A 24,760-nucleotide genomic window follows, 5' to 3' on the forward strand; every position below is an offset into this window, starting at 1 on the left:
CAGAACTCATGGATTGAGATAAATCTATACACTGATTTAGAGAAAAAGGAAAGAATAACTTAACAACTGACTGTTGCCCTTATTTATACACCACCACCTTAGAATCCACTGTCTGCCCTGTGCAGCCCTGCTTCTCTTTTGGGGAATGATATCCCCATTCCCTTACCCCTTTCCCTGCCCTTTAAATTTGTCCTGAATCTGTTAATAAAGCAGACAAAATTCTGTCTACCTTTTTAGTTTATTTTAACCAAAGTTACGGTCATTTACAGTGAGTTTGGGGACAAGTCATTTCCCCACCTCTTTCTAAGTACAATTAGAAACAACTTTCCAGACAACAAGTTGATGACCTGCAAAAGCTGGTATTAAATTATTTGCCAGACATCCTTCCCTGGAGGATGCTGTACAGACCTCTGTGTATAAAGTCACTGCTGTCTCAGCAACCAATCAACTTAAGATTTATTTTTCCTACTTTTCTTTCTAATAGAGGCGTAAAAAGCAACCAATCAATTTAAGATTTATTTTTCCTACTTTTCTTTCTAATAGAGGCGTAAAAAGCATTCTGGGTTTACTTGAAGTTCCTGATGAAGAGACACAGTTAAGATTTTTCAGTGATGACTTCTGCATACTTGTATTTCAGACAGTGTAGCTAAAAACTTAATGTAAATTCCTCCATTTTTTCTTTTTCTGGCCTAATGAATATCATGTACTCAGCATGAACACATTTATCACACGTATTTATACTTTATAGTGTATGTTCCACGTGTTAAGAAAAAATATACATTTAATCTTCATAAGCCTGAAGCTTTATCCACAAATGACAATAGCAGCAGGCTAGCTAGAACTGCACTGAGCTCACATAGGCAATAAGTGTCAATAAGAGAGAGGCTTTTCTGTAGGCAAAGATCATGTCTGTTCAAAAGACCACCTCTTTTTTTCTCCCTAGCCCTCTCTCTCTATGAAGCTCTCATCTCCCTTGGCCCTTAGCTGTATTCTGAAATTCAGATTTCTGGGAGGACTTGTGCCTTAATCCAACAGATTTTCTTCTGAAATGTTAATGAGCAAAAATTGCTGGAACTCTTCTCAGGCTTGCCTGGGGGAGTTCTCAACATGGAACTCTTAAGAGGAAAGGAATGATGCTGGGCTTCCTAGTCTTTAAAAAGCAGTGAATGGAGAAACAAGTCATGCGGTAAGAATTCTGTTAGCCTTTGCTGATCTGTGATGTAGCTGTTAGTTTGAAACCCACTTCTCTGATAATTGAGTTCTGCAGTCCAGGAGCTTTGATCAATCTGGTTGAACTAAAAAAAATTGACATTAGAACCGAGAGGACCTCAGCAGTGGGGCTGAAGAAGGCAATGTTAACAGCTTCTACAGTCTATTTGCATTTCATTGAACTTAGTAAGTGAATGCTCCACTTGGGAGGAAAGGAAGTTGCATGTGGTACTAACTACCCACTGTGGCAGTCTTTTCACAACCAGATGATGAGAGAGTAATTTTGCTCCCCCAAAGCTTGAATGTATGTAGACACACACATCTCTCATGCTTCTGACAGGGTTAAAAGAAAACCAGCATCAACAAGAAGTCACTAACATGAGAACATGCAGCACTGTTTGTAACTAGGGATTATTCTGAGTCACACCTGATCTAAACCTTGACTCGGCTGCACTCGGCTGCATGTAGCGCCAGTCCTCCAAGCTCTGCCCCGTTTTGCGCCCAGATGTTGCCCGTGCAGCAGTTCTGGGTTCTCGCTGCTGCCCACTGCACGGTTACACCAGCACCCGGTGGGAAGGGAAAAGCAAAACACAGTGCCTCCACCACCACATGGGTTCATGGAACCCTGCCGTCTCTTGCGAGTCGTTAGCGCCATGACGTGCGCTACGAGCAGGTTGCAGCAGTGTGACGCTGCCTAACGAACCTGGCACTGCTGCGTGGGCTGCGCCCTCCGCGCCAGCCCTTGATCATGGCACGAGGAGAGGGCACGGCACCTCACAGGCCTCTCCCCGCGGCCCCGTCCTCCACCTCAAGTGGAAAAACCGCCCTCTGCCACGCCAGCAGCGCGCTGAGCGGATCCTGCCAAGCCCGGTACCATTACTCCGCATCAACAACACTCAGCGGCAGCAGGGCCCCACCTAATGGCCGCAGCGGGGCCGCCGCGCCCCTCCCCCGCCCCCTGACGCATCCCCCTCCGGAGCGCGGGACCGGAAGTGCCGTCACCGGAAGTAAGCGATGGCTGACAGGAAGTGACGTATCCAGAAGCAGCCGCGTGTGGGGGTGCCCTTCGGTTTGCGTCCGGCGGGGGAGCCGGTGGGTTGATGCTGGAGTGGGAACGGCACGCCGTGCGCTCAGATGGCGGAGGACGGTGGAGGGGCTGAGAAGGAGAGGGGGTGGGGGCTGCGCCAGGGACTTCCCCGCTCCCCGGCACAGCTCCGCTTCCGCTCGCAGCCGCCGGCAAGACCGAGATACCCGCTCGCCGTACCGCGGCCCCGGCCAGCCTCAGGCCGTGTCTCGCCGCTCCTTTCCTGAGAGGACAAACGGAGCGAACGGCCGCACTGCGGCGCCTGCAGCAGCCTTTGTCCGCTCCCACGAGGAGGGCTGAGGGCCTCCTGAGCGCCCGGAGCGGCTCCCGAATCTTGTAAGAGCCAGCCAGGAGGTGCCCCGCCCGCTGCTCTCTTCCCCCGGGCTCAGGCTGCGAGGGGATTCCCGTAGGAGCGCTGTGACGGGCGGATGGCCGCGCTGCAGAGGGACGAGGTGGCTCTGCAGGAGTGCTGTTGTGTGTGCCCTCCGCCTGTTGGGGCGTGGCCGTCTGTGTCCTTCCCTAGTATCTGAGTGCAGAGAGCACTGTGTAGAAACACGGAAGAGAAAAGAAATGCGTCTTTAATTAAGACTTTGCCTTATTTTCCACTGTTACACATTCAGAGCACTTCTGCCTTTTCTGGCCATGAGATGCTCTTTGAAGCAGTGCTGTATGGGGCAGAGCCATGCCAGCTGCAGTCTGTGTTAGCTGCGGTGCTCTAAAGCTCTTTGCTTCCACCCTTCCTGGCACGTTCATGCCAAGCTTTTCTCTCCTTAAAAAAAGAAAAAAGTGCTTGGGCTATTTTATTTTAACCAAAGTTACTGTCGTTTACAGTGAGGTTGGGGAAAACAATTTTTCCCCCTTTCTCCACCCCTTTCTGGTATGATGAGTGAACAAGTTGGTGATCTGCAAAGCGAGACACAGTTATTTAATCTCTTGCCAGACATCCCTCCCTGGAAGATGTACAGATCTCTGTGTTTGAAGTCTCAGCAGACAGTCAACTTAGGGTTTATTTTTATTTCTAATGGAGGTGTGAGAAAGTTCTGGGTTCAACTGAAGTTGCTGATCAAGAAACACAGTTGTGATTTTTCAGTGATGGCTTTTGCACTGGGAGCCCAGAGTCACTGGAGAGGGAACAAAGGGAAAACTGAGGGCGATATTGGGGTCCCAGAGCCTCTTGGACAGGGACCAAGGGGACCTAGAGGCACTGAACCACCAGGGAGGGAACAATGAGGAGATGCTGTGTGTACCAAAGATACCAAGGGATATCAGGAGAGTACGGGAGGAATTTTGGGTCCCATCAGAGTGATATAAAGGAGGCATCCCATAGAGGTTAGAGGCTCTTAGGGGTACTGATTTTTTGAGGGAGTGGCCTTATTGGGGTTGGGAGGATTGGAGGTCTCCGATTGGGACTGGGGACTCCAAAGGCTCCTATTCTAATTTTTTTTTTTAAATATTTATTTATTTATTTGGAAGGGGTCTTATTGAGGTTGGGAAGTTTGGGGAATCCCGTTGTGCCGTTGTGGTTGGGAGTCGCACTGGGTTGTGGGACTCTGGGCTTTTTTTTTATTATTTTTTATTTTTTTCATTGGGGGAGTCCTATAGGGATTTGGGAGGGTCTGTGGGTTCCCATAGGTTCTGCCTTTTTTCAAGTGGGCTTATTGTATTTGGGAGGGTGTGGGGATTCCCACTGGTGTTGGGGAATTTTCGAAGGGTCACAGGCGTCCCATGGAGATTGACGGGTCCTGTGGGATGTGAAGGGATCCCCTTGGGATTGGGGACTCCTTAGGGGTGCTGTGGGGAGTCCCACAGGACTTGGGACCCGCAGACCTGCAGACTAGAGCTCCTTATCCAACCCTGCCATCTTGCCTCCCTGGCAGCCCCTCAAGACCTCTCAATAGTCCTTCAGTGACTCCAGGAGCTCCTGGCCTGTGACAGGATGTAACAGGACCACTCTTGGATCATGCTTGTTGATTTTGGTGGTTGGGGGCTGTCACCTGCTTGCAAGGTCTGGAGATCTCCAATCTCATCCCATTCCAGGAGGGGGGGGGACATGTGGTGATGCACACAGGAGGTGACAGGGACATGACCATGGTGGCCTTGGAGATTTGGAGATACCAGGACACCCATGGGAATTCCCTTATGTTGTCATGGTAGCTTTGGGAATCTCGAAACCAACGATGGGGACACCAGAAGCAACCCATGGGGACACCAGGACCCCTTTGTGTGGTTGAGATGGCTTTGGGGGCACCAGAAACACTGATGGGCCCACTGGGAAGGGACATGGAAGGCATATATAGGGACATAGAAGGGATGGGAAAGGGACATATGAGAAGGTGATACATATGGACCTGGAGAGGAACAGGAGGATAGACATGAGAAGGGGACAAAGGTGGAGATGTGTGAGGATCCTGCTGACATAGGATATCCTGTTGACATTAGGGATAAAGTGACACGGAGCCACAACCTCGTCACGTGGTAACATTTTTATAAAACAAAACCATTTTTATAAAACAAAATGGTTTTCCCATTTTTATAGGGAAGTGGTGGCATCCCTGTCCCTGGAGGTGTTGAGGGAATGCATGGAGGTGACACTGAGGTGACATTTTGTGACAGCTCTCACTCCATTGGTGGTTGAAATGGCAGTCCTGAAGGCCTCATCTGCCGTCTCCATGATCTCATGGTGGTGTTGGTACCACTGGTTCCTGATGGACATGTTTGTCCCCTAGCACAGCCCTGGTGGCAGCAGCCCAGGGAGGGCGTCAGTGGCCTCTTGGCAGCGCTGGGTGACCTTGGTGGCCTCAGTGACACTGGACGTGGCCAGCAGGCTCCGAATACCACGCAGTGTCCCCAAGAGGTGCTCTTGGGTCAGACGGGCGCTGGCATCCCACAGCGCCTCGGCCACCACCACTATCTCTGCTAGCTCCTTGGGGATACCCATGTCCCCCTGGGTGGCCTTGGGGACATCAGGGCCAGCATATCCAGTAGTGACACCCACCATGGCCTTGATGTCCCTGAGACAATGCTCCACATGACTATAGTAGTTATAGGCCCCCATACAGGCGGCTACCAACTGCACCAGGAACCCATGGGCCACTGCCGCATGTTGTCCCCTCTCCTTGGCTGCCACTGATGCCACCACTGCCACTGCCACCTCTTCAGTGGCCTTGGTGGCTGCCTGCAGCCCTTCCCTGGCCTCTGCCACCCGCATATCATGGGCTGCCACAACCTCTGTGACCTGGGCCACCTCTGAGGACAAAGGCACCACCCTGGTGGCAGCTATCAACCCTTTGTGTGCTTTGTCCTCCCGTGTCACTGCTTCCACCAAGTGGCCCTTGGTGGCCTCAGTGGCAGCCTTGGCAGCAGCCACATTCCCACAGGCATCTCTCAGACATGCAGCATCCTCCTGCAGCTCAGCCCAGATGTCCTTCACTTTGGTCACTGCCTCCTGCCACGAGTCAGTGATGGCTGTGGGGGCACCAGGCTGTTCCTTGGATGCCCCCAGGGCGCATCGGAGGAGGGTGGCATCGCCATCTGGGTGCACCATGGCTCTGCGCACACCAGAGCTGAAGGTCAGCAGCCTGGCCCGTAGTGAGCCCATGTTCCCTCCCAGGGAGATGTCACCAGGGATGGCCCCCAACTTGCCCAAGGTGGCCACCACAGTCACCAGGGGCTGCAGCAGCTCTGGGGACACCTGCAGATGAGGACATGAGAGGTGGTGGTTCTCCCAAGACCTCTGCATTGTCTCTGCCATCCCCACCAGGTCCCTACCAGGTCCATCTTCCTGATGATAACCCCAGTCCTTGTCTTCTGGTCCCCATGTCTCCACGTCAAGGCCAGCCACCCCATCCTCTCTGATCCCTCCCCACTATGTTGCCACCACAACTGCTGTTCTGTCAGTCACCAACCCTGTCCCCCTACCACCTCCTGTCTCCTTGCCCCCTTTACCACTCCCTGTCCCCTGGTCCCCTCTGCCACTCCCTGTCCCATGTCCTCCCCTCCCTGCTGTCACCTCCCAACCTGTCCCCTTGTCCAGTCAGCCACCTCCTGTCCCTTGTCCCCTTCTACCACCTCTTGTTTACTCTGCCACTCCCTGCCCCCTGTCCCTTTGTCCCCCCTTCTGTCCCCCCCTGACCCCTTGTCCCCCCACCACCCCCTGTCCCCACCCTCAGGACAGCTCCGCACTCTGCCTCACCTCAGAGGGGCCAATGGCCCTGGTGATATCCTGTGTCCACATGGGTGGTGGCAGCAGGGTGAAAAATGCTGGTCCCAAGGTCGTTGCTTTCAGGCTGGACTGCGCAGAAAACCCAAACTCCAAGAAATTAATGCAGTTAGCAGCAATTAGTGCTATAGCAGAAAATATATAGTAATAAGTATTACTTAATAACAATAAGTAATAAGTAATAATAATAAGTAATTAGTAATAAGTAATAAAATACATAGTAATAAGTATTAAAACAGCTTATTTTGAGCCAATTTTCCACAAAATAGAGAAAATACCGTTAAATCTGAGGCTGGGGACCTATGGGCCCATCCCTGTGGATACTCGGGAGTGGGGATTCAGCCGACCTCGGTAACAGTGAAAAGAAGGAAAGCGAATCCAAAACGGGGCTGGGCGTTGCCACAAGGAATTGCAAAGGGAAAGGAAAGCTTCCTGCACAGCCAGAGGACGATTGGCTGGGAACGTGGTGTGGGGGCATGCCGTGTACTGTTCCGTTTCTGATTTTCCGGGAGATAGATTCTCCCTTTTCCAGAGTTTTTTTCCTCATTTTGGGGGATATTTTTCCACTTTTCCTCCCCATCTCCTGACCACCCACCACCCCCAGTGTCCCCTGATGTCCCTAATAGCTCTTGATGCCCCCCAGACTCCCAGGATGTCCTCAGCTTGTCCTCATCACAGCTTCAATGGTTACTCTGGTTTTGTCCTGACACCTCCCTAGTGTCCCCAGTGCTGTCCCGGTGTGGGAATGGAATGTTGTTTCTGCATTTGATATTAAAAAGATCAATTGGTTTGAAGAAGTAGAAAATAATGCATTTGTATTCTGTAACATATCCTTAGAAATAGTTGATGTAAGAAGTAAAAATACTGTATATGTTAGCGGTATGTGTTAGAAACATTATTACTGAATTAGTGATTAATTCTTTCTTGCAAAACTGTAATAGTTGTTAAATATTCCAAACAATGTGAGTATAGTGTTAGGGATTAGAAAACATATTGTAGAGTTGTTCTGTTAGGATAAGAAACTCCCAGCAAAAGAAAAACAGATGTAGCAAACATCAAAGAAATTAGGGCCTCTACACAAGGCCCGACTGTCTCACCCCGTGAGAAGGTTGGGATGTGACAAGCAGGCACCAAGATACTCCCATCTTTCTCCCGAGCTTATCTTTGTGGAAAGAAAGACAAGCAGATATCCGCAAAATAATGATCAGTTGTGTAATAAGTTAATTAATTAACTACAGATTTACACTTATGCAGCAAAAATTTATGTTTGTTTACCAACACTTCAACAAGGTTTATGGGTAATGAACAAAAAAGTATAGAATTTTAAGGGAGTGATATGTGTGATGTCTGGGTGCTGGAACTGGTGGCACCATGCAGAGCTGCAGCACAAGGGCTGTTTGCAGGGAGTTGATCCAACCCTTCCAGGCTGACACCTGTGTGTCAGCAGTGACTCTGGGGCTTTTCTCAAGGGACTGAGCACGCAATTCTGCAACTCATGCTTCTGTGTTTCTTCTGTTGCTGTTGCCTTGGTCAATAAGTAACTGCACTGCATTTATTCTACACCCTGCTTGCAGAGGCTCATTCTGCACGGCCAGAGCTGCCCTAACAAGGAGCAGCAGCAAAGCCCTCACCCAGCGAGGCCATGCACTGGTACGTCTACTACATCACATCCCAGTACAGCACTTGCTGCGCAGGGTCCAGTAGCGCCCATTCCTCTCTGTTGAAATAAATGGTCACCTCTGCAAAGGCCATGGGCTCCTGCAAGTGCTCCTTGCTGGGCACAGCCAAGGCCCAGGGAAGCAGCTTGGAGAGGAGAGAAACTCCCACCCCGGTGGCTTCTCTGTTCCCAGCACGCAAATGCTGGCTGAGGACACCTCTCTCTCACCCTGCACTCCCATCTCTTACTCCTTGCCCTCCCTGGCTGCTTCCCCAAGCCCCTGCCTGAGATGGACATTCTGTAGCCAGTTGCTGCTCTGCTGCAGGCAGATGTTAAACTGGAGCCTGCTGAGACAAGAGAAACAATAGGCAGGAGAGGTGTGAGAAGGAATGCAGCAATCCCTGCCCAACCCCCAACCTCGCCAGCCCACCTGCAGGGCATTGCCTAGGGGTAAAAGCCAGCTGGGACTCAGAGCAGCAGCACTGCTCTTAGCAGGCTTCCTTCCCAGCAAAGCCAGTGTGATGGTGCACTCTCTCCTCTCCCTTTCTTTCTTTCTTCCTTCCTTCCTTTCTCCTTTAGCCTGCCACAGGAAGACAGTGAGCAACACTCCTGGCTAAATCAGATTAATGATCACAAAACTGTCTCAGACTGGGAGGCTGAAAGAACTGACAGCAGACCTCTGGCTCAACAGCTGAGGGCCAAATGAGCATGTGCCTAAAAACAAAGTACAGCAATGAGTCAATCATCTTACCACCAAAATAGAGAGCAGCACAAGCACCTCTTAAGCATTCCTGCACAGCAGCAGGCTGCAGGACAAGCTCTCCCCTTGTTTGGAAATATCCAAATAATTTATCAGGACGGTATCTCTGATAAAGCAGATTTTATTCGCAATTGCAATGCCTGGCCTCCTGCTGACGTGCGAGTCAAACCCTGTAACCACAAAGTAGTTATAAAAGTAGCTATGTTTTGATCAATGCTGCACAGACATTGGGTGCAAGGGGGGGTCGTTCCTCCTAACTTGCACAACGTAGGGCAAAAAGCTTGGTACAGATAGAAGCCGAACTAACACATAATCAAAGATTTTCCTGGAATTCATATACATATTTGTGAGAATCAAGTGTTGTTTCTGCATTAGAATTGTATAATATTATTTTTATTTTATGATCTCCGCTATCATAGTTCTTTTTGGGAGTCCCTCTACTTAACTTGGGGAAGATCTCTGATAAGTTTACATCACTTATCGTATAGACGAACCTTCCCAGGAACGCACACTCTGTATATAGGTGTATATATGTATATTTTGTCACATACACTGCAAGAATATCCTGCAGGAGAGCAAACCAGAGAACAAGCCATGGCATGCCCGAGGAAGTGCCTGAAGAGACATTGGGATGGCCTGACATCATCCCCCAGTGCTCTTTGTTTAACGATGATGACTTTAAAGAAAATCACCATGTCAATAGGACAAGGAGAGCACCGAGACGTCTTGGAAACAACAGGATGACTACCAGATAACAAATTCAAATGTAAACCTTCTGATAAGATTGTGAACCTGGAGTACCCAGCCATTGGGGAAACAGGGGAGGGGGGAGGCAAGGGGGAGAAAACAGGGTATAAAGGCTGTCATGTTGCGTCCATAGGCGCGCTCCTACTTGCAGGACGCCCGCCATTGCAATCGCGAATAAATTTTGCTTTTATCAGAGATACCGTCCTGACAAAATTACTTGGATTATTTCCAACAATTTGGGGGGTCGTCCGGGATTATTATCGCCTCTTTGAGAGTTTCCCTACTGCCCTGCACAGGATAGGTGCACCCCGCTGATTTCAGCGGTCCTGTCTGGGTGGTGAGGTGACTCCTTGGTACGGCCGATAAAAAACCGAGACTGTTTCATAAAGGACGGACTCTGTAAAAGCCAAGGGGCTGGTAGGCACGGGTGTTGGCCATTGCGACTAGGTAACTTCGTGCACGGACCAAGGTAAGGGGATTTAACTCTTTCCTTGGGGTTGGTTGAGACTCTTGAGTGTGTGTGACTGAGACACGCTGTCAGTGCGAAGCGAGTGCTGAGTCCCGACCTGCGGTTCCGCTGTCCCGCGAGGGGCACGGCCAGGGACGGACGAAGCGGCTGTGTTGGTGGAAGGAAGAGTCTCGGGAGGGAACTGTTGGTGTGCGGTACCCTGTGCACTTGACGAAGTGCCAGCAGTACACCCCTATTAATCCAAGATAGGAGTATAGTACTCCTGAGGGATTGGGCCCAAAATCCGAGAATCAGAATGTGGTAACCTGTGAGCTGGGGAGTTCACAGTAGCATTCTGGAGGGATGGGTAATAGGAGTTCCCGAGAGCAGGGGAAAAAAGGTCCCCGGAATGGTGCCTAGAGAGAGCCAGCCCCTTGGGAGAAGTGTTTCAAAATTGGAAAATAATCCCCAAACTAGGAAAAGAACAGGAAAAAAAAAAAAAAAAGTTTAAATACTGTATACAGTAGAGAGGGAAAATCATTATTTTGACCAAAATAGGAGTCTGAAGAAAATTGGGCCTATCAGACTTTGTATTTATATGTAAACAGTAAGACTCCTTTTTCTGAAACAGAATTGACTTAGGTCGCTTAATGAGTGCAAGAAGTAAAGAAATGTTCCTCGCGAGGAGTCGAAGTTCAAAGGAAATAGGAAAGAAAAGCAGAAAGATCATAAATGGGATCCCTTAGATAACTTCCCCCCTTTAATTTCTAGAGCAGTGCAATTTCTAAAGCGGTGGTGACCTCTCCAGAGGAGGAAAGTGGGTGCTGCTGATCTGTGCAGGGTCCTGGAGAGAGGATGCGCTCTCAATTACTGAGGGAGTTGGAGTAATGCGAATGGGACCTGGAGAGTTTTTCTTTCTCTAATACTAACCTTACTAATACTTCACTTTGTCCTCTTAAGGCAGTCTTAGGTAAAAGGGAAATAGGGTATGGTAATGCCTGCTGTTTTTACTAGAAGAGAAGTTAGGAGTTGCAAGAAGAATTCCTTAACTGAGGATCCTATAAGTGTAGCAGAACAATTAGATCAATTTCTAGGGCCTAATTTGTACTCATGGATGGAAATGATGTTTATCGTTGATATGTTGATTATTGGAGAAGGAGGTTGGCAGCTATGCAAGTATGGGAAATGAATACAGAGGGAAGGTTGAGCTCTGGAGGGAGGCAGAGAGAGGAAGGATCCTGAGGATAAATTGTACTGATTATTGTCACTGTGTGATTGTTAAATGTTTATGTCCTGAAAGTGTTGTGTTATGTTATGTCGTGTACGAGGCTGTTATGGAACAAGGGGTGTCTAAAGTGATATGAGAAGACCCCTTGGGTTGTATTTTGGCTCACTGGAGAAACATTGTTGGTGAGCCAGGGGGAATATTGAATAAGAAACCAGGAACGTAAATGGAGTAATGGGACTAGTTTTATTATTGAGTATCCTAATCATGAGACCAAGTGCTGGGTGCAAGTGCTGGGTGTTTGTGGAAGTTGAGGAATTGTGTTGTTTGATTTGTGGATTTTGAAGGCACTAGGAGAAACTGTCTTAATGGTATGTGGAAATGCAATTGTTAATGGTATGTGGAAATTATGTGGAAATGCAGTTTTTAATGGTATGCGGAATTGTGTGGAAGTGCAATTTTAATGGTATGAAGAAATGCAATTGTTAACAGTATATGGAAATTATGTGGAAATGCAGTTTTAATGGTATGTGGAAATGCAGAAATGCAATTTTAATGGTATGTGGAAATTATGTGGAAATGCAGTTCTTAATGGTATGTGGAAATGCAGTTGTTAACGGTTTATGGAAATTATGTGGAAATGCAGTTTTAATGGTATGTGGAAATGCAGAAATGCAATTTTAATGGTATGTGGAAATTATGTGGAAATGCAGTTTTTAATGGTACGCGGAATTGCAATTGTTAATGGTATGTGGAATTGCAGTTGAGGGTACAAATAGTGGAATTGTGGAAAAACAAACAAACAAACAAAAAAAAAATGGCAAAAAGGTTAAGGAAAACAGTGAGTTTGGGATATTAGAGTTGGGCCGGCATGAGAACACATCTCCGCACACACCCCCACTGCGGCTTCTAAGAACAACTTGGAGTGGGAGAAAGAGCTGGGGGCTGGAGCCTCCTGCTGTGATGTGAAGGGTGCAGTGCTTGTGAATGGGGATGGGACGGACATTGGCCGGCATCTGCAGAGCTGGGGAAACCTGATAACCAGTGTGAGCACTGGAAGCCTGGGGAGAGAAGAGAGTGAAACTGAAATATAATGTTAGTAATGTCTGTGATGATGGGAGTTTGAAAAGTGAAAAGGGTTTGGGAAAAACAAACTGAGGAAGGCAAAGTTGAGCAAGGTTAACAGGGATGTCCTTACCTAGAAGAAGAAGTAAGGGGAGCCTGGAAGGGCTCAGGGAGAGTTCCACCATGCCAGGACTGAAAGCAGCAGGGGAAGCAGGCTGAAGAGGTTTATTTTCTGGTACCTCTGGGTGCGTCTTACTATTACCCGTAGATGATTTTTGTAATAGTTGTAGCAGCTACTGGCAAGAGAAGTTTACTTTTTTTTTGGACCAATTAAGTAGAGGCTAGGAGAACAAGTAGGAATATATAAATTCTTGTACATGCAAGGTTCTCCAAAAAAGATTATTTGGGCATGACATGTTAGAATAGTTGAATGTAGAGATCAAATTCAGTAGAGATGATTGGAACTACTTGTCAAGCAAGAGCAATGGACTGAAAATTTTAAGTCTGGCTTTAACACAAACTGGGAAAAGCAATGTTGTACTCCCAGAAGTTACGTAAATCCTAAATTGGGTATACACAGGATTGCAGGCATCAGGGATGCCTGGCAGAGCCAAAAATGCAGCCCAATGAAAGTTAAGTTAAAGATGGGAGCCAGCCCAACCAGGGTAAAGCAATGCCCTTTGAGGATACAAGATTGTAGGAGGATAAAATAAATAAAAATATATTTATTTTTTTTTTAAATTTTGGATTACTAATTGGATAGAAATCCAAATACAACACCCAATCTTGCAAATGAAAAAATTGGATGGCAAGAGCTATAGTTTGGTACAAGATTTGAGGGCAATTAATAGAAAAGTTGAATATATACAAACCATGGTGTATATCTTTATTAAGGAATATTAAGGAATTAAGGAATAAGCAGGTGGAATTTACCGTTCTGGACTTGAAGTACACCTTTTTCTGCCTGGTTTTGCAAAAGAAAGTCTAAAATTATTTGCCTTTGTATAGAAAAACTCAAATATGGAGAGAAGGAAAAAAAATAATAATTAAAAGTAATAATAATAATAATTCAGTTAACCTGCACAGTGTTACCCAGGGTTGTGAGAACAGCTCAGTGATTTTTGAGAACTGGTCAACTCGTGAGTCTGAGATTTGGATTCACCATCTCACAGTGAACTTTACTGCAGTACGTGGATGCTACAGTAACAAAGAACTGTGTGCAATGGACTGTGAGCTTGCTGAATTTCTTGATTTAAATGGCTATCAAGTTTCTCAACAGAAAGCACAACTGATCAAAGAGAAGGAAGCAACTTGCTGAACACCCAGAACGCCAAGCACCCTCCAAGCCAGCAGTGTGTGACTGCATGGAGACTGTCTGTGCAAGTTGGTCAGACCTACAGGAGGAACCGTTGGATGATGCTGAGGAGTCCTGCATTCATCGACGGAAGCAGTTTTGTGAAGACAAGGAAACCGTAAGGCAGGACATGCAGTAACTGCTACTGACAAGGTAACTGAAGCAAAACCATTACCTGTAGGGACTTCCACTCAGAAGGCTGAAATAATTGCCTTGACAAGAACCTTAAATATATGGACAGATGCTAAATATGCTTTTGGGGTGGTACCCACTCGTGGTACCATCTGGAAAGAGCAAGGATTGCTTACACACAAGGAAAACAAATTCAGCATGATGTAAATCTACCAAAGAACATCATGGCTGTTATACATTGTAAAGGACATCAGAAGAGTGACACTGCACAGGAAATTGAAAATATGATGATGGATAAGATGGCAAAACAGGCAGCTGAAGGAAAAGAAATTGGTGAACGGCTTTAATTCCAGACGGTAAACTTGAAATACCTGAACCTTAGTCAGAACCTATAAGGTACTCTAGAAAGGATAGGAATCTAATTAATGAAGGGAAGAGAGCAAGCTGACAGATGGGTGCATACCCAGATGGACACACTGTTGTGCCCATTAGTATTTCATAGAATTTGGTTCTAAGGGAACATAATAAAACATGGGGGGTACAGACCCCAGAAAGTAACTGTACAATCTTAGTACCAGGAACAGGGTGCAAGTAGGGCTTGTTGGAAAGGGAACCTTCCAGGACAACAATTGCAAATTGATTTTTTTTTGAACTGCCAGGAAAAATGAGGGTTTTGATATATGCTAGTTCTAACCAATACCCTTTCAGGGTGACCAGAAGCATTCCCTTGCAGGACCAATAGAGCAAAGGAAGTAACCAAGGTACTTTTGCAGGAGATTATTCCAAGGTTTGGGTGTCCTGCAACAATACTCTTCAACCAGGGAATTCATTTTATTGCAGAGATTGTCCAACAGGTCAGCAAGCATTGGGAATAAATTGGCAATTGCACACAGCACACAGACCACAGGCGAGTGGTCAGGGGAAAAGACAAAGTGTCTGATTAAATCACAGGTTGTAAAACTGAGACAGGAAGCTGGACTATCCTGATCACAGTTGTTGCCTTTGGCTCTCCTTAGTACCAGAACAAAACCTAGAGCCAGAGAGGGGTTAAGTCCTTTCAAAATACTGTACAGAAGGCCTCATGTTGTACAAAAGGGGATTTCTACCCAAGTAGGGAGCAAAATACTAACTGAGCATGTGATAAGTCTGCAGGAATGGCTTTGAGAAAAGGAGAAACTGGTTCTAGGAACTAGAGCCCAAGGCCTTGATATGACTCGATAATATGTATGTAACAAATCTCTTTTAAGATTTGCCCCTGGAACCAAGGTGGGTAGGTCTGTTCCAGGTGCTGCTAACATCCCACACAACAGTAAAAGCATTGTGGATACATAATACTAGAGTTAAGAAGGTCCCTTGAACACAATGAGAACTGAAGTCAGCTGGGCCCTTAAAATTGTGAATCCAAAGACAAGAACGTGGGCTTTTGTAATTGTTAGAAATGTTGATTTGATGAGTGCATCATTTGATGTAAATACTTATGTATCTCTTGTGACAAACATCATTGCATATCAGTATTGTTTGGTATGCGGGCAAGCTAAGGATTTAAACTTTTCACTTCTTGTTGTCCCTGATGATTTTAAGGTGAGAAATCAAACTGTTGCAGGGTTTGAGTCACTGTCCTGGTGGGTGATGATCAACAAGAATGTAGATTGGATTAACTACATCCGTTATAATCAATGGAGATTTGCAAATTATACAAAGAGTGCAATGAGGAGAATTGCAGGACAGTTAAATGCCACAAGCAGGATGGCCTGAGAAAATAGCATCTCCTAAGATATGATACAAGAGTGTATATATAACACTGGGTACCCGTTGTTGCACCTTCATCCCAATAACACAGCTCTGGATGACATAATAGTGAAGGCATTGCAAGGGCTTGGTACCACCCTAGTCGATGAAGTGGCAGAAAAATCAGGAATAGATACTTCTATCACTGTATAGTTGGAGTTCTGGTTTGGTGAATGGAAAGGGGTGACTGTATCCACATTTACTTCTTTGATAGTAGAAGCAGGAGCCCTGATGGCCATTGGTTGCTGTGTTTGTGAGGGGACTAGTGGAGTTATTGATCAAGACAGCACTATTGAAGCAAACACCAATGGAGCTTTTACATTTGGATAAAATGATGGTATTAGAGGAGATGGGAGATAAAGAAAGTGAAGACAAGGGAGACGTCTATAAAAGTGAACCTTAAAAAAAAAAGTTGCAGAAATCAACAATGTATAAAAAAAGAAAAAGGGGGTAATTGTGGGAATCAAATGTTGTTTCTGCATTAGAATTGTATAATATTATTTTTATTTTATGATCTCTGCTATCATAGTTCTTTTTGGGAGTCCTTCTATTTAACTTTGGGAAGATCTCTGATAAGTTTACATCACTTATTCTCTAGACGAACCTTCCCAGAAATGCACACTCTGTATATAGGTGTATATATGTATATTTTGTCATATACACTGCAGGGATATCCTGCAGGGGAGCAAACCAGAGAACAAGTCATAGTCTGCCCGAGGAAGCACCTGAAGAGACATGGGAAGGCCTGACATCATCCCAAGTGCTCTTTGTTTAACGAAGACCTTAAAGAAAATCACCATATCAATATGACAAGGAGAGCACCGAGGCATCTTGGAAACAAGAGGATGACTACTGACTGGCACCAGATAACAAATAAATTAACAAGTAAATAGCAAATGTAAACCTTCTGATAAGATTGTGAACCTGGAATACCCAGCCAGTGGGGAAACAGGGGAGGGGGGGCGGCAAGGGGGAGAAAACAGGGTATAAAGGCTGTCATGTTGTGTCCATAGACGTGCTCCTACTTGCGGGATGCCCGCCATTGCAATCGCGAATAAATTTTGTTTTTATCAGAGATACCGTCCTGACAAAAATTACTTGGATGTTGCCAAAAATGTCACACCTGCACTGAGATCCTTTCTACCTTGATGTCAAGACAACTTGCTGGTATGGATCCTCAGTAAACTTGGTTTGAGAATTGTCAGCTTCACTAAGGTTATATCTTTGACTGTGCACATAGGATTCCTTAGACACAAACTCCTGAATGCATCTGAGACTAGGAATGGATCCAGCTGTGCTGAGGAACCTTACCTCTGTGGTTTGAAGAGTTCACACAGCAATGGGGTTGGCTCTGATTCTCATGACACAGCAGGAGAGCATCCTCTAGTTGTGTGTGTAAACCTGTCCTCTATGTGGAAAATAACCCAAAGAGAAAAACCCAGTGAGGCCACAGGCTGCAACGTCTCCAGCATCACATCCCAGTAGGGCGTAAATAATTTCACCTCATTGACTCAGAGCTTCCCCTTTAAACTGAAATTGGTCAGGTCTGCTATACAGAACTCCAAAAGGACTCAAATATTCTTTACATCTTGATTTTACCCTCATCTTCTTTGCCTGGTGTCAGTGTAAGTTCTCTAGCTGAATTTCAACCATGTGCTGTTCATCAGGCAATTTCCACATGCCCACTTGTGCTCAACAGGCTGTGTGCAATTCCCAGCTAATGCCACAGTGTGACTGAGCTGCCGCAGCACTCACAGTACCGAGCACCCTTTGTCCAACGGTATCGCAACACGTGCCCGGAATCGAGGTATGATGTCATTTAACAGTGCTTGTGTACTCGCCTTGTTTGTCCTACAGACAAAAGCCACCGACCAAGCTGAAGCAGTGTCTGTCAGCACCACGACGTTCCCCAAGTTCTGAGAAATACATCTGCCATCGCTTTTTGCCTTCACTGCATTTTGTTTTTTAACATAAATATTGGATCTCTTAATTTCAAGGACTCACGACCTACCCGCACGTGCGCCATATACGTAAAATGAAGCATTTACCAATTACCAAATTAGAAGAGTTTAGAATGTTAGAAGCTCCGTCCAGCTGCGGTGCAAACACGCGGCCTCCGCCCGGCAGCGTTCCCACACTCAACATGGCTCCTCAACTGCTTCACCCGCTCTTCAGCGCCCCCCTGCAGCGCACCTCTGCCGCTCTGAACTTGCCCTTTCTGAAAAGGGCCGCCAGCTTCACCCCGCGGCCGCCTTGCCCGGATGACGGCCGGGTCGCGGTCACGTGGCGGGCGATGGGTCGTGAGGGCGGTGAGGTGCCGGGTTTGTCCGCTCCTCCTGGCCGCGTCGTGCAGTCGGCCCCTATTGGGTCCAGGGCCTCTCAGGGTCGGTGCCGCTTATGTACGGGACGGCGCCGGAGGGCCGGGATCGGCGGCAGCGGAGTGAGTGGGGCCGGAGAAACGCAGGCTGGGAGGGAGAGTTGTGCTTGGTGGGAGGGGAGAACGAGCGTCCTCCGAACGACGTTCTGTTTCGCAGTTCTTGTCCTCAGCCTGATTTCTCTCTCCTTTCCCTGGCCAAATTCCGTGCCCCGTTACGCGTCCTCCAGGGGGAGGTTAGAGCTGATGGGCAGCCGGCGGCTGGGGGCTGTGCGGGGTTCTTGTGCCACTGATGCTGCAGCAACGTGTCCTCCGTGCTCTCTTCGCTGAGATGTGCCGCGTGTGCTCTGTGGCTGTGCTGAGGCTGCACGAAAGATATCACTTTTGGTGTCCGCAGACTCGTGAAGGAAATTTACACTCGCATTCCGAAGACGGTGCTCTCCTCCCTTTCACCTTCCTCCTCCTCTCGCCCCCGCACTGTAGAAATGCGTCTGTGATTGCTGTGAGCAAAGTCTGAGAAGGGACTGGATTTCAATTCGTGCTGCTTTTTTTTCCCCCTTACTCTCTTTCCCCTATACGTCACCATGTGCACATTATCTGCTAATTGTACTTTCAACGGTGATTATTTTTCTTATGATCCTAACGCTGTGAATTTCTCAGTGGTTGCTGAGACAAAGGTAATCATGAATACAGGTTTTAGCATTATTGTATCTAGGAATAGAAAATGCCCAATAGCTAATCACATTCTGCTGCAAAAAAAGAAAGCATAGTCTCTTTTTAAAAAAGCAAGAAACAGAGTGATTCCTCCCCCCAAAAAAGGGAAACATACCCAGACGTTTATGCTGAGTTAACGTGATAAGAATGAAGAGTGGCAGCTTTGTTTCTTCCCTTCACTACTTGTTTTGAAGTACAGAGGAAAGGATGTGTGAGCCATGCTGGAGCAGTGTGCCTGCCTGCATAGTGTGGCAGTGAGCAATGCAGAGAATTTTATAATGTCTTTATAATGTCTGTCTCCTTCCTAGAAGGCACTGAGTTCTCTGAGATGTGCTACGGAAATGATGAGAGCTACTTCTGAGGCTGTGAGCGGTGGCTGATGAGAGAAGCTAAAGAGAGGAACCTCAAAATTGAACAGATTGGTAAATCCAAGCCTTGGGTTTTATATGCTCTTTGTTCTAACAAACACGTCTGACCCTTAATTACTTTAACAGACCAATGTTTTTATGTGGCACCAGACAAGGTAGGGAAGCTCTAGGACTTGGTATGCTTGCATTGATGCTTCTCTCAGACTGTTTTGCTTTTCTGCAGTAGCATAACATCCTAGGCAGTGGCTTCCCAATAATCTTCTCATGTCAGATGATGTTAATGTTTAGACCTGATCACAATGGTGAATATCATTAAGGCTGCATTTCTGAATTTTCACTGTCTGCAGTAAAGCTTCTAAAGCTGTGGTTCCCATTCCACTGAGACAGTCTGCCCTTTGTATTGCACTTTGGGAAGGTACATGCAGTGTCCATCTCTTCTGGAGTGTTTTCCTTCCTGTTGCTGACTGTTTCAGTCAATGTCACTCTTGCACTCTGGTAACACGTTGATGCTTGAGAAATGGACCTTGGAGGGAGTGGGGTAGGAGGTGTGTGTCCAACACAAGTTTTTGCCTTCCTGTGCTTTTACAGTAGAATATAAGTTCTGCATGTGAAGTATTTAAGTAACGTCCTGTTTTCATGTTGTTACTGACATTCTGTATGACCACGTCTTGAAGTGAAATCGTGGAGAAAAGCATTGTCTGCAAGCTGTAGAGACGACGTTAATAGCATATAACGTGTGACGAGGCCAAGCGTTGTATAGAGCTCTCACGGCATGGGTGTTCTTTTCAGTAAGGCTGCAAGCTGTGGGCCGAAGGATGAGAGAAATAAGCACCTGCCTTGAATTTTCATTATTTCCTGGGAGGGCTGATGAAAAAGTTCAGTAACAATGGTGAAATATTTATTTATGTGCATGCGCTACTACTTTGTATATCAATAAATATTCTATTCTGTATTCTGTTTACTTTTTGGTTTATAGATACGGAATGAAAGGGCATTTCATAGAAAATGGATGAAGGTATGTCTGTTTTCCTTCTTAAAAGTGAAATGTGCTTCTGAAGTTCCCTTGTTATCACATGTGCTTTGCTTGTCTGATTTTTCTCTAGAGAAGATTTGCTTCCTTACCTCTTGTGGTAGCTGCAGGCATGAAGCACTAACAGGAACACGGGATCCTTAGACTTTTTTTTTTTTTTAATCTGAAGATTTTATTTTGAACTTTGTAAGTCCGTGTATGCTATGGAGGGCATTTTAAAGGAGGCTGCAGTTGAACCGTACAAATTCGTCTTCTTACTGGCTGGAAAACAGCTTAATTTTTAAGTCAGAGATTTGGAATTCCTTCAGACTCTCAAGTGAAGTTCCAGTGGATATGATGTCCTTTAATTATTGTTGTACAGCTCCAAGCTTTCATTGCATGGTCTGATTTACTTTTTCCATAAAGTGAGAGCTCTGTATTTTAACTGTGCAAAAGTCAATAACCTCATTTAGAACATCAGTTGGAAAGAGACAGTATTTCACATCAGTTAACACTGTGCTGTCACTGTTTCCTTCCCTGCACACCCTTCTTTGGAAGCTCACTTCTCTTTGAGTTATGTTATGCTGAAGTGGAATCTTAATATAAGTTCTACTATATGCATTATTCATGTCCTTGTTGCTGCTTTGAGGCTAAGAAGGAAATGCATTTCTTCTCAAAAGAAAGTAAGGGTTAATCTGTGTGTGAAGAAAACTGCTGATTCCTTTTTTCGTCTCCATGCACAACTTTGCAGAAATTGGGTCTCTTCTGCTTAAAATCAGCCAGTCAGCTGCTATTAGAAAAGTTCTTTTAGTTTTTGTATGCTATACAAGGTCAGTTGTGTCATTTGTCCGTGGCAGCGTCTTCAGCTATTTCATTCAGTGATTAGTTTTAGCAGAATAATACAGAAAATAGCGTACAGCAGTTAAATGTGACATGACATTAGGAGGGAAAAGCCCTCTGTAACTTAAGTGTCTTTCATGAGGCTGGCATAGATAACATTCTGCCTGCTCCTGAAAAGTGAGAGTGCTTTCCTCTGAAACACTTTAACCTCATTTATATGTAAGGCTGTGTGATACACTTGTAGTCTGTTAAACTGATCTATGGTCAAAGTTTATAGCAGGACAGGTAAGCAGGAATTGTATAAAGAAACTTCCTTAGGCATTGAGCTGATAAACTTTGATCACCTGCAAGAGGCTTTCTGAGAAATAGCAATTATAATATGGTGGTGCATAACTAATTTTTCTGTGGTTGTTTTATTCCTGATTTGCTTACAGTAGACAGGAGTTGCAACTCAGAGAGTTTATAGTGCTTTAGGAAACATGCATTGCATACTTTAATTACATAGACACGTTTTACATACGGACTTGTAATACTCACTTCCACCACTTTGTTTTCAGAGAAACTGGTGAGATCCAGAAGCTCACTGGGGCTTTGATTACTTTTCTATTACAATAATGTCTGGATTCTCAGTTCCCATTTAGTTGTGATGGCAGTGCAGTGTTTGGGAAGCATGCAACCAGCTGACTTGTTCTTCTCATCCTGGGTTTTGTCGCACGGCGATCATGTTTTGCAGAGTTAGACTACATCTGATCATTGACTTCTGGATAGAAATGTGTACGATGGTGCTCGTTACCTTTGTATTATCAGCAGTCTTCATTAGGCAGGAGGTCTTGTGAAGGAAACGAGCTTTGGTTGGGTGTTGGTCACTGTCAGTGAGTCGCTCTGCAGCTCTTGCAGCCCACCCAGTGTGCCTTTTGCAGCTGAGCTTGTCAAGGCGTACAAAAAGAGCCGAGTTGGGTACTAAGCTGTAAATGCAGCTGCATGTTTCAACTGGGACCTTGTGCTGTATCTTGCTATTGACAATAAGTATTTAAAGCTTGACCTAAGGCAGTACAAGACTGTGCTGCTTCTCTTTTAGCACCTTAAGGTTACTGTTACAGGTCACCAAGGGCAATATTAGAATGAAGCTTTGCGTTAGCAAGCTGTGCAGGTGGCGTGATGTACGTAAAGCTAGGTTTACTTATGCTGCTGTGTTGTAAAGAAATGTACTCATGCGAATGCTGCATTATGTTACAGATTGCTCTGTAATGCAACCTTTTCTGTTCTACTGGTATTATCTCAAAGCAAGTGTGCTTTTCACTTTCAGTTTGGAGGAGAGGAATTACTGCAGCTGTTTGTACTTCTAGGCCTTGATTTTTCTTTTTGCGATAAGTGCTCTTCTTAATATATTGGGTAGGCCTCTCTATCCTGGGACAAAACCAGAGCCAAATGCCTGAGTAACTCAGCAGGAACTGCGGGCTGTGGAGATTGCAGAACCTTCAACAATGCAGCAGTGCAGGATGTTGAGCTCGGATCCTAAAGCAAACCTGTGTGAACGGAAACGTGAGCTCTTAAGTGTTGTGCACTACTGATGGCTTTTAAAGCTGCGTGCGTAAGGACTGCCTAAGCTACTGCACAGCACATCCATCTGCTGTGTCAGGACAAGAGAGAAACTGCAGCTCACTCCTCTGTCAGCCTGAACTCAGCTTCAAAATACTATTTTTTAACATAGTCACCACCACTAGCTATGCATTTTTGATGTGATTTAGCAATGAACATGAGCCTGCATGCTGCATTTGTAAAAATCTGCATCAGCAGAGGTAAACTACTGCTGTTGTCACCACTGCTGAAGTCCAACATCTACCACCTCCCTGAGCTCATGTCCATTGTCTGGACTCCATCCAGCAAGTGTCGGTGAATGTTGGTGGGTGCAATTTTTTCCATACAGAGGAAGTCAGTTCCTCAGCTTTGCATCATCTGCAATTCCATGTTAAATGCCATTTTGTCAGACGGCTTCTCTCCTGTTATTTGTTGGCTGACAACAAAATGTAATGGAATACTGTTGAGAAGGTTCATCCTCTATTGTCACACCACAAGCATCAGCCTCTGATATTGTGGACGAATATAATCAAATAGGAGATGGTACTGTTGAAGCAGACCTCATACATACACATTGAATCAGCTGTACAATTTTCTCTTCAAAGGCCTAATTTGCTTAGGCAATTGACACCATCAGTAAGTTCGTCCACAATATCAGAGGCTGATGCTGGTGGTGTGACAATAGAGGATGAACCTTCTCAACAGTATTCCATTACAGGTATATTACATACATATATACAGGTGTATTAGTATTTAGTGTATTTAGATAATATTTTGACAGTCACCTGCTTTTTTCTTTTTCTGTGGGACAAGGAGAAGCTCATGAGGTTCAAAAAATCCAAGTGCAAGGTACTGCACATGGGTAATGGCAACCAACCCCTTGTATCAGTACAAGTTGAAGGATGTAAGGACAGAGAACAGCCCTGCCACAATGGGCATAGGGATACTAGTAAATAGCAAGTGGACATGAACTAGCAGTGTGTACCCTCACAGCCCAGAAAGCCACTCCTGTCCTGGACTGCACCAAAAGAATCATGGACAGCAGGTCAAGGTAGATGATCCTGCCCCTCTGCTCTGCATTGGTGAGACCACATCTGGAGTACTCCATCCTGAGTGCAACCCTAGCATACTGCTGACTGTCCCTGATTTGTATGATCAGAAAAGTGTTACTATTGCCATGAAGTGACATATTACCTTTCATTAACCCTTACATTTCCTAGATGATTGTGTTTTTTCTCCTTTTGTGACATCCATTCGTCACACTCTCAGTTGGAGGACTGATAGGATTGAGATCTTACTTCTTCAGAAGTGATCTTACCTCTTTAGAAGTTTAAAGCAACTATTTCTTCTTCCTGGTGATTATAGTGATAGTGTATTTTTCAACTGAAATGTAAAACTCGGGGGTGTTATAGAATAAATAGAGTAGATATGCTAAGCCAGTTCAAGTGACAACACTTTTCGGGAAGACAGGATAAAGTTAAGGAACGAAGCAAGTCATTAATCTGAGCAAAAGTGGGGAAAAAAAAAAAAACAAACCACAAAATAAACAAAACTGAAGAAAACCTATGCATTTAAAATGGTTAGGATTTGACAAAGAAAAAATAGAAAATGTTCAAAAGTAGCAAATCCAAAGTTTTGTTTCTTCAAACCTTCTTCTTTTCTGACCTGCTGTAAGCCCGTTAGTCCAAACCAGCATTTTTCTTTTTTTCTTTTTTCCCCAAGACTATTTTTATGATTTTCAAGGATCAAATAACATCTATAACAATTAGTTTTCCATAGATCATTTCTTCTTTTTTCATAATTTTGCGTTCCCTTACTTTCTGGCTCTGAACTTTGCTTCTACAATGCAGAGGGATTCCAGCCACCACATGCATACAGGCAAGACATTTCAGTGTAATTAGATACTCAGGCATACACAACCTGTAACCCACATGCTACGTGTATCCCAACTCAACTTGCACCCCCTACAGCTGTATCTATCATGGCAGCAGCTCTACCCTGATGAGTGGCCAGGCCTAGCCCAGAGTCACAGCAAGGTTTGCAGAGCAGCATGGAAAAATAAAGCAACAGAACTGAGAAAAGGCTGTCACCTTAAGAAAATATTTTAAACTAAGTCACATGGCAAAAGAATGTAATGACAGTGCTTTCTAATGAGATATAAGCGCCATAGCAGGTAACCATACAAGACC

General features: G+C 45.6%; 1 protein-coding gene and 2 long non-coding RNA genes across 8 annotated transcripts; 1 reads left to right on the forward strand and 2 right to left on the reverse strand.

Moving 5' to 3' along the window:
* Window positions 1–4,761: 4,761 nt before the first annotated feature.
* Window positions 4,762–17,855, reverse strand: LOC128078055 (uncharacterized). 6 transcript variants are annotated; one of them, XM_052677884.1, is made up of 4 exons: window positions 17,744–17,855; window positions 17,000–17,096; window positions 6,486–6,637; window positions 4,762–5,984 (listed from the first exon to the last, which is right to left on the reverse strand). In XM_052677884.1, the coding sequence occupies exons 1-4, from the start codon at window positions 17,831–17,833 to the stop codon at window positions 5,016–5,018; spliced, it is 1,308 nt and encodes a 435-aa protein (XP_052533844.1). In that variant the 5' UTR covers window positions 17,834–17,855; the 3' UTR covers window positions 4,762–5,015. The 6 variants fall into 6 exon arrangements, with proteins under 6 accessions (XP_052533844.1, XP_052533845.1, XP_052533849.1 ...); XM_052677885.1 differs by having other exon boundaries at window positions 17,700–17,855; XM_052677889.1 differs by lacking the exon at window positions 17,744–17,855 and having other exon boundaries at window positions 6,486–6,584; window positions 17,000–17,404.
* Window positions 9,114–16,486, reverse strand: LOC128078064 (uncharacterized). The gene is made up of 2 exons (XR_008205282.1): window positions 16,414–16,486; window positions 9,114–9,544 (listed from the first exon to the last, which is right to left on the reverse strand). It is a non-coding gene; the product is annotated as an uncharacterized LOC128078064 (long non-coding RNA).
* Window positions 13,329–23,186, forward strand: LOC128078063 (uncharacterized). The gene is made up of 6 exons (XR_008205281.1): window positions 13,329–13,921; window positions 15,148–16,586; window positions 17,773–18,128; window positions 19,085–19,198; window positions 20,121–20,159; window positions 22,390–23,186. It is a non-coding gene; the product is annotated as an uncharacterized LOC128078063 (long non-coding RNA).
* The last annotated feature ends 1,574 nt before the right edge of the window (window positions 23,187–24,760 follow it).

Source organism: Tympanuchus pallidicinctus, unplaced genomic scaffold (assembly GCF_026119805.1).
Source record: "Tympanuchus pallidicinctus isolate F22 unplaced genomic scaffold, pur_lepc_1.0 scaffold16, whole genome shotgun sequence".
Taxonomy (NCBI): Eukaryota; Metazoa; Chordata; class Aves; order Galliformes; family Phasianidae; genus Tympanuchus; species Tympanuchus pallidicinctus.

Excerpts from the sequence above, each read along its gene's own strand:
- LOC128078055 (XM_052677884.1), bottom strand. The coding sequence starts at position 17,833 with ATGTTGAGTGTGGGAACGCTGCCGGGCGGAGGCCGCGTGTTTGCACCG. Across the intron at positions 6,638-16,999 it reads GAACTCTTCAAACCACAGAG|CACTAATTGCTGCTAACTGC; the intron begins GTAAGGTTCCTC and ends TTTCTGCTATAG. Across the intron at positions 5,985-6,485 it reads GGGCCATTGGCCCCTCTGAG|GTGTCCCCAGAGCTGCTGCA; the intron begins GTGAGGCAGAGT and ends CCTCATCTGCAG.